General features: G+C 48.0%; 1 protein-coding gene and 1 long non-coding RNA gene across 2 annotated transcripts in view; one reads left to right on the plus strand and one right to left on the minus strand.

The window, feature by feature from the left end:
* Positions 1 to 110: 110 nt before the first annotated feature.
* LOC128931413 (uncharacterized) lies at positions 111 to 3,131 on the plus strand. Its single transcript, XR_008479782.2, has 2 exons — positions 111 to 803; positions 1,312 to 3,131. It is a non-coding gene; the product is annotated as an uncharacterized LOC128931413 (long non-coding RNA).
* Positions 3,132 to 11,623: 8,492 nt separating this feature from the next.
* SDHA (succinate dehydrogenase complex flavoprotein subunit A) overlaps positions 11,624 to 13,717 on the minus strand; it is a 28,446-nt gene continuing 26,352 nt past the window's right edge. The window contains exon 15 of the mRNA XM_035291875.3: positions 11,624 to 11,957. Within this exon, the coding sequence (XP_035147766.3) occupies positions 11,871 to 11,957 (87 nt within the window). The 3' untranslated portion in view covers positions 11,624 to 11,870. The remainder of the gene's footprint in view (positions 11,958 to 13,717) is intronic.

Below are 13,717 nucleotides of genomic sequence, written 5' to 3' on the forward strand. Positions count from 1 at the left end.
TTCCGGGGACGCAGGAAACGCGTGAGCCCCTGAGGGGTCACGGGGTCCCGCGCGGCCAATCCCCTCGCAGCCGAGTTGCCGGGCAACGCCCTGGCAGCCGCGGGGCCTGCGCAGTGAGGGTCAGGCGCGTGGAGGAAGTGTCCAGCGCCGAGTCCCGGGACTGGAAGTGATGGAGCAGAGTCCGAGTTTGCCTTTCAGTTCTTGTATAAAAAGAAGTTTTGACGCGAGCGTGATTCACACTAACAGTCGAAAACTCTGGGCGGGGGCGTCCCGGCGCTTTGGGAGGCGGAGGCGGGCGGAGCTGTTGAGTCCAGCACTTCGGCCCGGCCTGGGCAGCTTGGCGAAACTTCATCCCTACAAAAATTACAGAAGCCGCCGGGCGCGGTGGCGGGCTCCTGTGGGCCTAGCTGCCCCGGGGGCTGAGGCGGGAGGATCGCCTGAGCCCTCAGTCGGGGCCTCAGGGAGCCGAGATCACTGCACTCCAGCCCGGTCGACCGCCAGACTCTGCCAGAAAAGAAAAAAAAAATGCAGGCCGGGCGCGGTGGCTCACGCCTGTAATCTCAGCACTTTGGGAGGCTGAGGCGGGCGGATCACCTGAGGTGGGATGTTCGAGACCAGCCTGACCAACATGGAGACACCCCTGTCTCTGCTAAAAATACAAAATTAGCGCAAGCCCGTAATCCCAGCTACTCTGGAGACTGAGGCGGAGGTTGTAGTGAGCCGAGATCGCGCCATTGTACTCCAGCCTGGGCAACGACAGCGAAACTCCATCTCAAAAAAAAAAAAAGCAAAACACAATTCAGGTGAGAAGCACAGTGTGCGGCGTTCTCCGTCGTCTCTTCCGTCCTCGAAAGCTTCCCTCTGGGTTTAACCTGTGCCCCGCGCGGGGCAGCAGCGCGGCCCCCGCCCCCGTGCAGCTGGAAACACTCGGCGCCCCCCGGCCGGGCCCTTCTGGTGGTCGCGCAGCCCAGCCTCCCTCCTGAGAGGGAGGAGCACTGCCTTGGTGCTGGGCGCAGTTCTACAGTGGAGCCCGGAGTGCTTGTAGCCGAAACCTGCAAATCCCCGGAATTGGGAAGTGCCGGCTTCGGTCGGGCAACTGCGATCCCTGGGTCTTTCCCGTGCGCCCGCGCGCGCTCTCGGCGCGCGTTCCATCTCAGTCCCGTGTCCTGTGTCCCTGTTCAGGATACTACAATTATTGTCATTATTTCATAGCGTTATTCCAGTTTTTTATGTTCTTCAGTGCCTCCTTCCATGAACGCTAACTTTTTTCATCCTCAGAGTTCCTAAGGTTTTCTCTGAATTTTCACCCAGTTGCCCACCCAGATGTTGAATGGACCCAGAGCCAAGGACCAGTGTCTTATCAGTGGCACCTGAGACTTTCTTCCCTGTGGACGCGAATCCATTATTCAGCGCTCCGGGCACAGCTATAGATCTGATCAGCTATCCATTCTCCCCGCTGTCTCATCCTCTGTCCCATTTTTCTGTCTCTCTTGTCCACAAGGCATATGCCTGAGGGTTCTTTCAAATTCCTCGAAGAAATTTAGATATTCTGTGGCTTTGGCATTCACCTGTGTTAATCTACAAACCTCTTCTACAATGTAAATTTTTTTTCAAGATGTAATTCAAGTGGTTCCTAGTGTTCTCTTCATAGACTTGTAAACCAAAAATAAAATTCTTGGCCAGTGTGATGGCTCACGCCTGTAATCCCAGAACTTTGGGAGGCGGAGGCAAGCAGATCACCTGCAGTCGGAAGTTCAAGACCAGCCTGACCAACATGGAGAAACCCTGTCTCTATTAAAAATAAAAAATTAGCTGGGCTTGGTGGCACATGCCTGTAATCCCAGCTACTGGGGAGGCTGAGGCAGAATCGCTTGAACCAGGAGGCAGAGGTTGTGGTGAGCTGAGATCGCGCCACTGCACTCCTGCTTGGGCAACAAGAGTGAAACTCCATCTCAAAATGAATAAATAAATAAATAAAATTCTAAGGTCCCACCCATTGGAATGGACCCCTCCTCTGGGTCAGGGCACTCCAAAGTTGTGGGTAACACCCCCCAGGGGTACCGTGGAAGGAGAACTGTCCAGACGCCAGGCACAATTAGTGCCTGAATATCTTATAGTGTTATTACTCAGCTATTTCCTTTATATAATCCTTTATATATAATCATATTTTAGTTTATAGAATTAGTGCCTGAAGTATAACTTACTGCTTACATATCTCCAGCTCATATAACCATACTTAATACTTACATCTAGCATACTTAGTTCCATATAATCTTTCTATATAATCATACAGGTATCGTAGTCGGAGCTGTACTGACACATTTAGTGCTGATTTATATAATCCTTCTATATAACCAAATAGTAGTTTGTAGTAGGAGGAATGCCTAGAGTAGTCACAGAACAGAAGCAGTACATGGGAAAACAGCCAGACCAGGACGAGAACCAAAGACCCCGGCGGTGGCGTCCCTGCCTGAAAGGGCATATGCTGTGTGGCAGGCTTGGAGCAAGAGCCTCTCCTCCTGATAAAGGAGTTGTAGCACCTGCATCCAGTTCCTGTGGAAAGTCGGCCTCAGGCCTGAGATCCTGGAAGTAACCGAGGGAGAAGAACCCCTCTGGTGTGACCAGTCACAGTGGCTGTTCACCCTGTCAGTCTTTTCTCGCTTCTGTGCTAGCTCAAATCATTCTCCCATAAATATCTTAACAGAAGAGCACAAGTCTGTCAGTCCCACTGCATTGGCTTACAGTATCCTTCTATTAGAAATCCTTTGAAGTCTCCAGCCCCCAGATAAGAATTGTTGCGCATGACACCTGCTGCACACAGCCCATCTCCTTGCCTCAGTGACCTAATGGGGGTGGACCCCTTTTCTGTACATGACCCTCTACTGTGCATGGGAGAGCCCCCCTGCTGCGCATGGCCCACCTCTCTGCCCAAGTGACATAATGGGGTGGCCCCCTTGCTTGTGACTCATGTGATTATGTATGCTATATTACTGAGCCTATAAACGACCTCACTACGACCCTACCCCCTAATTCTACCTAATAAATACAGATGCTTCAGGGTATTGGGGGGCCCTCGCTGATCTCCGTTCACAGGTGGCGTGGTCCCCTGAGTCCAGATGCTCTTCACCAGTTCTTCAGTGTCCTGTCTCTTTATTTCTCGGATCCTGCACCTCAGCACAGCATAAGGGACACCCCACGACCCTTTGGAGCCCCGATGGCCCTACAAAGTTACCTGAAAACCTGGTTCAGGTCATGACATGAAGCGGGTGTTGGACATGCCTCCCTGTGCCCTCCTCCCTTTTGGAATTCCAGGAAAGCCAACACAGACCCTAAGTCTGATGATAAATACAATCTCTTCTGTCTGAAGCTTGCTACCCCAAGGCTTCATTTGCATCATAAAACACAGCCTCCTGTCATAACCCAGACATTCCTTTCTGTTGGGAATAACTCTCAACCAATTGTCAACCAGAACATTTTAAAATCTACCTATAATCCAGAAGCTCCCACTTGGAGTTGTCCCGCCTTTCTGGAATGAACCAATGTGTATCTTAAATAGATTTGATTGATGTCTCATGACCCTCTAAAATGCGTAAAACCACGTTGCACCCTGACCACCTCCTGAGGGTTGTGTCACAGGCACGGTCACTCTATTTGGCTCAGAATAAATCTCTTCAAATATTTTAGAGTTTCACTCTTTTCATTGACAAAGTATTCATATTACTTGTTGAAGAATCCTTCCTAGAATCTTCCACAGCTCTTTAATCTGTAGTTTCCAAAGTCCATCTTTATTCTCCCTCCCATCACTGGCTTCTTTTTTGTTCTCCAGCACTCTGAAAATACTAACAACTATGATTTTTGTGACCCAGTTTGGAAGTTCCTTTTACAGGGAACCCTCAGTGAGAGATAGCTCAGCACTGGATGCAGTGGCTCACATCTGTAATCCCAGCTGGGAGGCTGAGGTGGGAGGATCACTTGAAGCCAGAACTTCAAGACTAGGTTGGGCTATTTTAAAATTAAAAAAGGAAACATCCGTGACTGCAGCAGGCCTCAGCCTCCCTCTCCCAACAGGTAGCTGAGCTCCACCAACTGTTGGCGGCATCTCCAACCTGGAGTGCCACAGCCGTCACCCAGGAGTCTCAGTTACGTTTTCCATTCAGTTCTAGGGGTGGAAAATGCATTCATTCAAGGGAGGACACACTTGATGAATGCAACCAGCTAGAGTCCACCCTAATATTTAAATATGTTACTCTGTTTAGTCCTCATCATGCCATGGCACCATATCCGCATTTTACTGAAGAAAACCATAGTTCAGAGACGGTAACTTGCCGAAGTCAAGCAGGCAGATCTTTTTGTGCTTCTCCTATGTCTTCTCAGTGGCAGCAAGGCTGACTCTTGAAAGGGAGGTCAGTTACTATGAAATTAGCGTTTAAAGAAAAACACCGTGCATGCACACCCATGTCAATGTCCAAATGGGCGAGTCTAGAACAAGAAATACTGGCCTGATACATACACAAACCGCAGCTGCAGTCCCTGCCTTTTCCGCAAGCAACCATAAGTGTAAGGGTTACTGTCTGTAAGGCTTATTGACGAATTTAAAATGAGGAAACTGAGGCCTGCATGAGAACAATTAGATGCCAAGTTATTCAACTCCTGGGCGAGGTTCTACAATCCCGAGGAAAGAGGCCAGAGAAGTCACGCCTGACTTATCTCAGGCATGGGGTTTTACAGGGAGTGAAGGCATTTGATTGGCTGTGGAGAAACACGATGTGGACAGGGCAAGCTGCTATTGGTAGGTAGGCGGGATTTCCGGTGCGTGGGCTAGGTGCAGAGTGCAGAGCTTAGTGCTGAGTGCAGAGGGGATTTCCAAGGCGCAGCTAGATGATGGGCGTATTCTGGTGATGTAATTTTCAGGTGGGGAGAAGGATGGGCCTGTCGGAGCTCCCAGAGAGGCAAGCGGCCTTACAGTAAGGAGCCTCCAGCCCTGAATCCTGTTGGCACCTGGGCTGTGCTGTGTGGGACAACACTTTCTTCCCCAAGTCCTCTCCACATTCTCAAAGGTGGGGGTACTGCCACTGATGGGGGATTCTGCCTGAGTCCTGTCCCCAGGGGGCGAGGCTGCAGCGGAAACCACCATCTGCCAACAAAAAGCTCACCTCCCAGCCCTGGTTCTGCAGACTGAATCACTGGAGCACTGAGGTACCACTATCTCCTCACCTGCCCCGGATTCAATTTCCTCCTAACCAGGTCTGTTCTAAGCTTTCCAGGAGTTGAGAAATTAACTGAAAGATATCACTTTCCTCCCTGTGTTAACGTTAATCACATAATGTATCCAAATACTGGGTGAGTCTTTCCTTGGTCTAATTTCTCTGAGCTAATTTGAAAATGCCTTTTCTGTTTCCCTTAGAATTTTTTTATTTTTATTTTTATTAGTCTCTGGTTGTAAAATCAGGGTAAGAAAAACAAACAAAAAAAAAAAAGAGGAGTCTCTCTCTGTTGCCCAGGCTGGGGCGCAGTGGCTTGATCTCAGCTCACTGCAACCTCTGCCTCCCTGGTTTAAGAAATTCTCCTGCCTCTGCCTTCTGAGCAGCTGGGACTACAGGCACCCTCCACACACCCAGCTAATTTTTGTATTTTTAGTAGAGATGAGGTTTCACCGTATTGGCCAGGCTGGTCTAAAACTCCTGACCTCATGATCCACCCGCCTCGGCCACCCAAAGTGCTGGGATTACATGCGTGAGCCACCGTGCCCGGCCTCCTTATAATTTTTCTAAACGTTTCTGGGCGCTTGTGTTCCTGGGGCTTTCCACAGAGCACCCTCTTGTGCATCTGATGTCTTTAGCACATAGAGGCCCTCGACAAGTGTTTGTTGATGAACAGATGACCATCTGTCCTTTGTGTAAACGAGCATACACAAGTCCACATTACATTGGCACATGCATCCAACAGCCCCCCTCCGAAGCCACCTGGGTTCAGTTATTTTCTCAGGATCACTGACCGCTGCATCGTGACATTTGCACACAGAATCTTTCCTTTTTCAGTCACTTTCCCTTTTTCCAGATTCCAGCCATGGAATTCCAGGGACAGAGCCAACCGTGCCTGGCACCCCCTTCTGTCCTGGGACTACTTTCTCCTGTGGCTCCCGTGTTCCTTCCAACATTGTTCTGCCAGAATTCAATATGGAAGAGAATGACCTACCCTTTTTCTCCCCCTCTTTTTTACTCTTCTACCAAATACCGCTTTTCACACAGGCGTTTCACTGAGTAGTGGACACTCTGATAGGTGCTGTTCAGTGTGAGAGAGCGTGGGCAAAGGCCACATCAGTGCTGGCCGATGGAACTTCCCGGCGATGCCACCGTTCGGCAGCTGCACAGCCCAGTGCAGGTCTGAGTATCTCAGACACAGCTCACCTTTTTCCTGCCTTTGATCCGTGTTAGGAATTATCCACGCCTTCTCTCCGGGCAACATTCTACGTTCTTTTTATATTGACCCAATGATTTTACTTCTTTGGTTTGTCCTTTCTCCGAACAAGCATGGGTTCATTTTGAAACCTTGAAACCCACATTTACAAAACATTTTCAATATGAAACATCGTTCTATGACTCAGTAATTAGTGGAGCACTATAAAAATTTACTTTTCAGACCACCCACTGCCCAGTGGCTTCCTTGGTCTCAGTACTCATGAGAACTGTCTGAGGGTTTGTTTCTGATTCCTTAGTAGACATACACACAAGGAAGCTGCCCAGCAGTTATTCGATTGGCCCTTCCGTTGCCACCCTATCATACTTCAGGGGTGCCTGTGCTATTTTTTTTTTCTTGAGATGAAATTTTGTTCTTGTTGCCCAGGCTGGAGTGAAATGGCTCGATCTTGGCTCTGCTTCCTGGGTTCAAGTGATTCTCCTGCCTCAGCCTCCTGAGTAGCTGGGATTACAGGTATGCACCACCACGTCAGGCTAATGTTATATTTTTAGTAGAGATGGGGTTTCTCCATGTCGGTCAGGTTGGTCTTGAACTCCCAACTTCAGGTGATCTGCCCACCTCCACCTCCCAAAGTGCTGGGATTACAGGCGTGAGCCACCATGCCCGGCAGCCTGTGCCAGCTTTTAATTCTTTGTCCTAACACTTAAATGTTTGCTCAAACACCCGTGTTAATACTACTCTTAGTTTTCAGAAGGCTTGGGGATTTACTTTCTTACTGGCTGGGATGAAGCTTCCTGAGGTTGCCAGGGGGTCTCCACCTGTTGTTGTTCCCCCGTTTATCGGACCGTGTCATCCCATTACATGTCTGCCACAGAGGTTTCCAAACTGTGGTCCCTGGGCATGTTAGAAATGCCAATTCTCAGGCCTAACCAGGACTGATGGAAGTTCTGGGGTAGGGTCCCTCCAAATGGTCCCGTTACACACCTTGGAGAACTGTGGCATTAGAGGTTGCAATCTGACCATTCTCTAACTGCCACTCTTTACTCACTTGCAGGAATTCTTCCATAAACCACATGTCCTCATCAACTAGGTTTCCCTGGATTGTGATTTGAAGAGAAAGGGCAGGATAACGCTTCTCTTCCTTCAAGTGTCCATTCTCAGGGTTAGGGGTCAGTGCCCTAGTTACCTTCAAGAGTGACCAATCACATGCTTTTGTTTGGTTGGTTCTGGCTTTGAAACCATCACCATGAATTCATGGGTTATTAGAGACCACAGTCTAGGTGCTTGATGTGTCTGCTGCCACGGGGGCAGAGCCAGGAAATGTGTATGTGAAAAGAACAAAGGAGTTTATATTTGTTTCAAATTTAGTGTATGGTTTTACACCTCTTTTTTTGCAGAAAAATACTTTATTTATTTATTGAGATGGAGTCTCACTCTTGTTGCCCAGGCTGGAGTGCAGTGGCGTGATAACAGCCCGCTGCGACCTCCGCCTTCTGGTTTCACGCAGTTCTCCTGCCCTAGCTTCCCTAGTTCCTGGGATTACCATGCCTGGCTAATTTTGTATTTTTAGTAGAGACAGAGTTTCTCCATATTGCTCAGGCTGGTCTTGAACTCCTGACCTCAGGTGATCTACTGCTTTGGCTTCCCAATGTGCTGGGATTACAGGTGTGAGCCACTGCGCCTGGCCTAATTTTTGTATTTTTAGTAGAGACAGGGGTTTCACCATGTTGGCCACGGCGGTCTCAAACTGCTGACCTCAGGTGACCTGCCCGCCTCAGCCTCCCAAAAGTGCTGGGATTACAGGCATGAGCCACCACTCCTGGCCAGAAAAATCTTACTTTTAGCATTAACATAATTAGTTATTAGCGTCAACTCCCACCACACGTAAGTTCAAAGGGTTAATACCAATAAGACAAGTAACAGTGAGATGATGGATTCAAATTTAGGATTTCAGTGGCTCACTGAATTTGCACACTTGAAGTGCTGTGTCCTGAGATGAAATCACAGGCTGCGTGACTGTCAGCAGCCTCCTGTGCAGCTGGGCTGCAGAAACCCGTGGTGCTGCCCGGCCCAGCCAGTGCCAGGGCACTCCTCAGACTCAAACTGGATTCTGACGCCACAGCACCCGGGATGCTACCTAGGGCTTTCTCTGCTGGCAGGAGTGTGCCCGGAATTGACTCTCCTGAACCTGTGGAGCGTGGGCTGGTGAAAGAACGCACCAACACCCACAGTGAGCACGGGCCCAGCTGCCCATGAGGGACCCGGCTCCCAGACGCCCTGTGCCACCTCCTCTTTCCTGTCTCACCTCCCATTCTCTTCAGCTGCTGCTCAGGGCCACCTTCCAAATTTTGGTCTCAGGGCTGATGCCTTGTAGAATGCAATGCAAGGCCATTAGATTCATTTATTTCAGATTCCATTTTTTCAATTTTAGAGACTACCTTAAAAACTTAGTTTGGTAGTAAGTAAAACATTTACAATTTCAAAGTCCAAATTATTACTTCAGAATCGATTTCAGTTTTTCTTCACCACAGACCCCATCCCCTACAGCAACCACACTAATCTTTCTGCTGTTTTAAGAAAAAGCAAATATATATTTGCATTATATCATAGGTACTCTGCCCCTCCTCAGGCCTTCCTCATTCCTTCTTCCTGTACTGAGTTACTCACTGTGGGAGTTAATGTTCCTAATCCCCGACTGACGGACATTTGTATTGTTTCCAGTATTATTCCGGTTCTTCAATGCCACGGTGAAGAACTTTGTCAGACACACTCAGGCCGTGAGAAGGCTTTCATTTCTCCGCCAGAGTGTCTTAGAGACAGATCCCTAGAATTGTTAAGTCAAAGAGCAAATGCCATGCAGCTGTCAGATGCTGACAAATCCTCTTCCCTGAGGCCGCAGCATTCTGCACTCCACACCGGTGTGAGTCCTTGTACCCTACATCTTCACAAACGAAGCCTGACAGCAAACCTGCCTGTTTACCAGTCACACGGGTGAGACACTTTATCCTAGTTTCGCCTTTTTTCTTTGGTTAGCATTTTTATTACCAGCTCTTTTTGTGGTATAATGTGCAGAAGGGATTGAACACATTCTACCCGCAAGCTTCTTCCTGTGCCTTTGGAATCTGCTCCTGCCACTCTGCAGGGAACCGTGTCGACACTGTGCACGTGGAGTCACACAGCCTATACTCTTTTTATTTGGCTTCTCTAACTCAGTGTAGTGACTTTCAGATTGATCCAAGCTGCTGTGTGTGCCAATAGTGCATTCCTTCCCAGTGCTGAGGAGTGCCCATCACGTGGGCACAGCACAACTTTCCTGTCTTCTGTGGTGAGGGGTTCTCAGCTGTGCACTGCGAAAAAAGACTTCATTCAAAACACACACAAAAAAAGAGCTAAATATAATGTAAAACCTGCCTTGTCTTAGGAAAAGGTTTTCTGGCAGCGGCTCACACCTATAATCCCAACACTTTGGGAGGCTGAAGGAGGACTGCTTGAGCCCAGGAGTTTAAGACCAGCCTGGTCAAGATGGTGAAACCCCATCTCTACAAAACATATAAAAATTAGCCAGGCATGGTGGCTCATGCCTGTAGTCTCAGCTCCGTGGGAGGACTGCTGGAGCCCAGGAGGTGGAGGTTGCAGTGAGCTGAGATCACAGCACTGCTCTCCAGCCTGGGCAGCATGGCAAGAACCCATCTCTACCAAGAAAAAAAAATTAATAGAAGAAAAAAAGGTTTTTCTTGGGCCTGGCATGGTGGCTCATGCCTGCAATCCCAGCACTTTGGGAGGCCTAGACGGGCAGATCACGAGGTCAGGAGTTAGAGACTAGCCTGACCAACATGGTCTCTACTAATAAAATATATTAAAAATTAACTGGTGCTACAACAGACTACCTGAGACTGGATAAAGAAAAAAAAAATTAGCTGGGCACGGTGGCACATGCCTGTAATCTCAGCTACTCAGGAGGCTGAGACAGGAGAATTGCTTGAACCCAGGAGGTGGAGGTTGCAATGAGCTGAGATTGGAACATTGCACTCCAGCCTGGGCAATAGAGCAAGACTACAGCTCAAAAAAAAAAAAAAAAAAAAGTTTTCCTTACCAAAAATACACTTTAAGGAACAAATTTATAATATTAAGTTAGTGCAAAAGTAATTGTGGCTTTTACCATTGAAAGTAATGGCAAAAACCGCAATTACTTTTGCACCAACTTAAAATTATTTTCTAATGACAAACTTGGAAGTACCTGTCATTGTTCTATAAATAGAACAGCCCAAAAATAAAGCAGCAGCCCATTTACTTCTACTTCAGTTCCTTTAGTATTTGGTGACTTAGACCAGTGGTCCCTAACCTTTCTGGCACCAGGGACTGGTTTCATGGAAGACACTTTTTCCAGGGACAAGTGTGGGGATGGGGGATGGTTTGGGGACGAAACGGTTCCACCTCAGATCATCGGCATTAGACTCGCATAACCCAGATCCCTCGAATGTGCAGTTCACAGTAGGGTTTGTGCTCCCAGGAGAATCTAATGCCACCGCTGATCTGACAGGGCGGAGCTCACATAGTCAGGCTCACTGGCCTGCTGCTCACCTCCTGCTGTGTGTTCTGGTTCCTAACAGGCCACGGGCTGGTAACAATCTGTGGCCTAGGGACTGGGGAGCCCTGATTTAAATAATCGAGGACACGCTTACCTAGTAAACCGTCTGTCAAGAAAAAGGAGGAAATGTTCATTTTCTCCATCTGCTCTCAGGCACCAACGTCAATTTGAACTTACAAATAAACAACATCAAGTCCAGGCATGGTGGTTCACACCTATCATTCCAGCACTTTGGGAGGCCAAGGATGGAGGATCACTTGAACCCAGGAGTTTGAGACCAGGCTAGGCAACATGGTGAGACCGTTTCTACAATTAAAAAATAAACTGGCTGGGCATGGTGGTGCACACCTATAGCCCCAACTGCTCAGGAGGCTGGGCTGGGAGGATCACCTGAGCCTCCCAGGAGTCTGAGGCTGCAGCGAGCTGAGATTGCACCACTGCACTGATCCTGTCTCAAAAAAAGGAAGAAGAAGAAGAAGAAAGAAGAAACTGCAACAAAATCTCTGGATTTTGATGTAACAGAATGCAAAGATAATTCCATTTGATATTTTAGGTCAACAAATATGACTAAAGTCATGACGGTAAAATATTTTAAGTGGATGTGGAAATAAAAGAAAGTTTGTTCATCTATGTTTTATTTTAGGGCTGTGTCCAGTTTTATGGTCTCACAAGAATGAAGGGAGGGACAAAGGTAAGTGCTGCGGTCCCTGGCCGGCTCCCGGCCACTGGGTGCCCATCTCCCTTCAATGGACTCCCTCTTCACCCCAGTGCAGAAGCTTATAAAGACAGTTACGACATGAACACATGCATGAGCTATGATACATAATTACAAAGGCTGCTTCTGTCATCACCGCATCTTGTCTCATCAGTAGGAGCGAATGGCCGGGGGAACGGAGGTGCAGTCAGCCTCGTTCAAAGTTTTGTCGATTACAGGTCTATATTCCAAAGTGACCTTGAAAAGAAGGGTCAGCGGTAAGTTAAGCACAAAAATGTACAAATAGCCATCTCTTGTGTTCCTTTTGAAAATTTTTAACTATAAGGCCGGGCGTGGTGGCTCATGCCTGTAATCCAAGCACTTTGGAGGCCGAGGCGGGCGGATCACCTGAGGTCAGGAGTTTGAGATCAGCCTGATCAATATGAAGAAACCCCATCTCTACTAAAAATACAAAATTAGCTGGGCATGGTGGCTCATGCCTGTAATCCCAGCAACCTGAGAGGCTGAGGCAGGAGAACTGCTTGAAACCGGGACGTGGAGGTTGCGGTGAGTCCAGATTATGCCACTGCACTCCAGCCTGGGCATAAGAGCAAAACTCGGTCTCAAAAAAAAAAAAAAGAAAAAAAAATAGATTTATGGCATGGGAACTTAGAGGTATGTGCTGCAGTACTTTTCAATAACAAATTCAAAAACGATCCACATGCAGGACGGGGGACCGTGTCAATGAGGGTAAATCCGCAGAGTGAAACACAGACACGAAAATGACACTGTCATGCACGACGGGGGACTCTGTCAATGAGGGTAAATCCGCAGAGTGGAACACAGCCCCGAAAATGACACTGTCATGCACGACGGGGGACTCTGTCAATGAGGGTAAATCCGCAGAGTGGAACACAGCCCCGAAAATGACACTGTCATGCACGACGGGGGACCGTGTCAATGAGGGTAAATCCGCAGAGTGAAACACAGCCACGAAAATGACACTGTCATGCACGACGGGGGACCGTGTCAATAAGGACAAGTCTGCAGGGTGGAACACAGCCCCGAAAATGACACTGTCATGCACGACGGGGGACCGTGTCAATAAGGACAAGTCTGCAGGGTGGAACACAGCCCCGAAAATGACACTGTGCAAGAGTCTCAGTGCTGTACAAAAATGCTCCCATCATGAAAAGTGGGAGAACCCTCGTATATACCAAAACACTTTATGTTCAAGCTATCTACTTCCAGTTTTTCTACTTCAAAGTAAATATTTATATAGGTTGAACATCCCTAATCCAAAAATCTGAAATTCTCCAAAACTTGAAACTTTCTGAGCACCAATATGACATTCAAAAGAAATGCACCATGGAGTCAGATCTTCCAATTAGGGATGATCAGACAGTAAGTGTAATGCAAATATTCCAAAGTCTGAACAAGCCGGAAATCCAAAACACTGCTGGCCCCAAGGATTTCAGATAGGAACACTCAAGCTGTGTACTAAATATGCACACAGAGTCAATGGTAGACACACACACACACTCAAAACCATAATGGGCCCTCTCCTCTCTGTTACTGAGCTCTTATTTCAGTCTCTTTGTACTTTCTAAAATGAGTATGTATTTCTTGAAAAATCACCAAAACTAGCCAGCCATGTTGGTTCATGCCTGTTGGGGAGGCCAAGGCAGGTGGATCATGAGCTCAGGAGTTCAAAACTAGTCTGGGCAACATGGTGAAACCGTGTCTCTACAAAACATACAAAAATTAGCCAGGCATGGTGGCACGTGCCTGGGAGGCTGAGGCAGGAGGATCACTTGAGCCTGGGGGAGGTTGAGGCTGCAGTGAGATGAGACCAAGCCACTGCATTCCAGCCTGGGCAGCAGAGTGAGACTCTATCTCAGAAATAAAACAAAACAAAAAAACCCAAACCCCAAAACGTTAAAAACAGACTTTCGCTAAGCAAGTGAAGTGTGATTTTTATATACTATCAGAAAATGGCCTTCATGATAAATCCTGAA

The sequence above is a fragment of the Callithrix jacchus genome, chromosome 2, assembly GCF_049354715.1.
Source record: "Callithrix jacchus isolate 240 chromosome 2, calJac240_pri, whole genome shotgun sequence".
Taxonomy (NCBI): domain Eukaryota; kingdom Metazoa; phylum Chordata; class Mammalia; order Primates; family Cebidae; genus Callithrix; species Callithrix jacchus.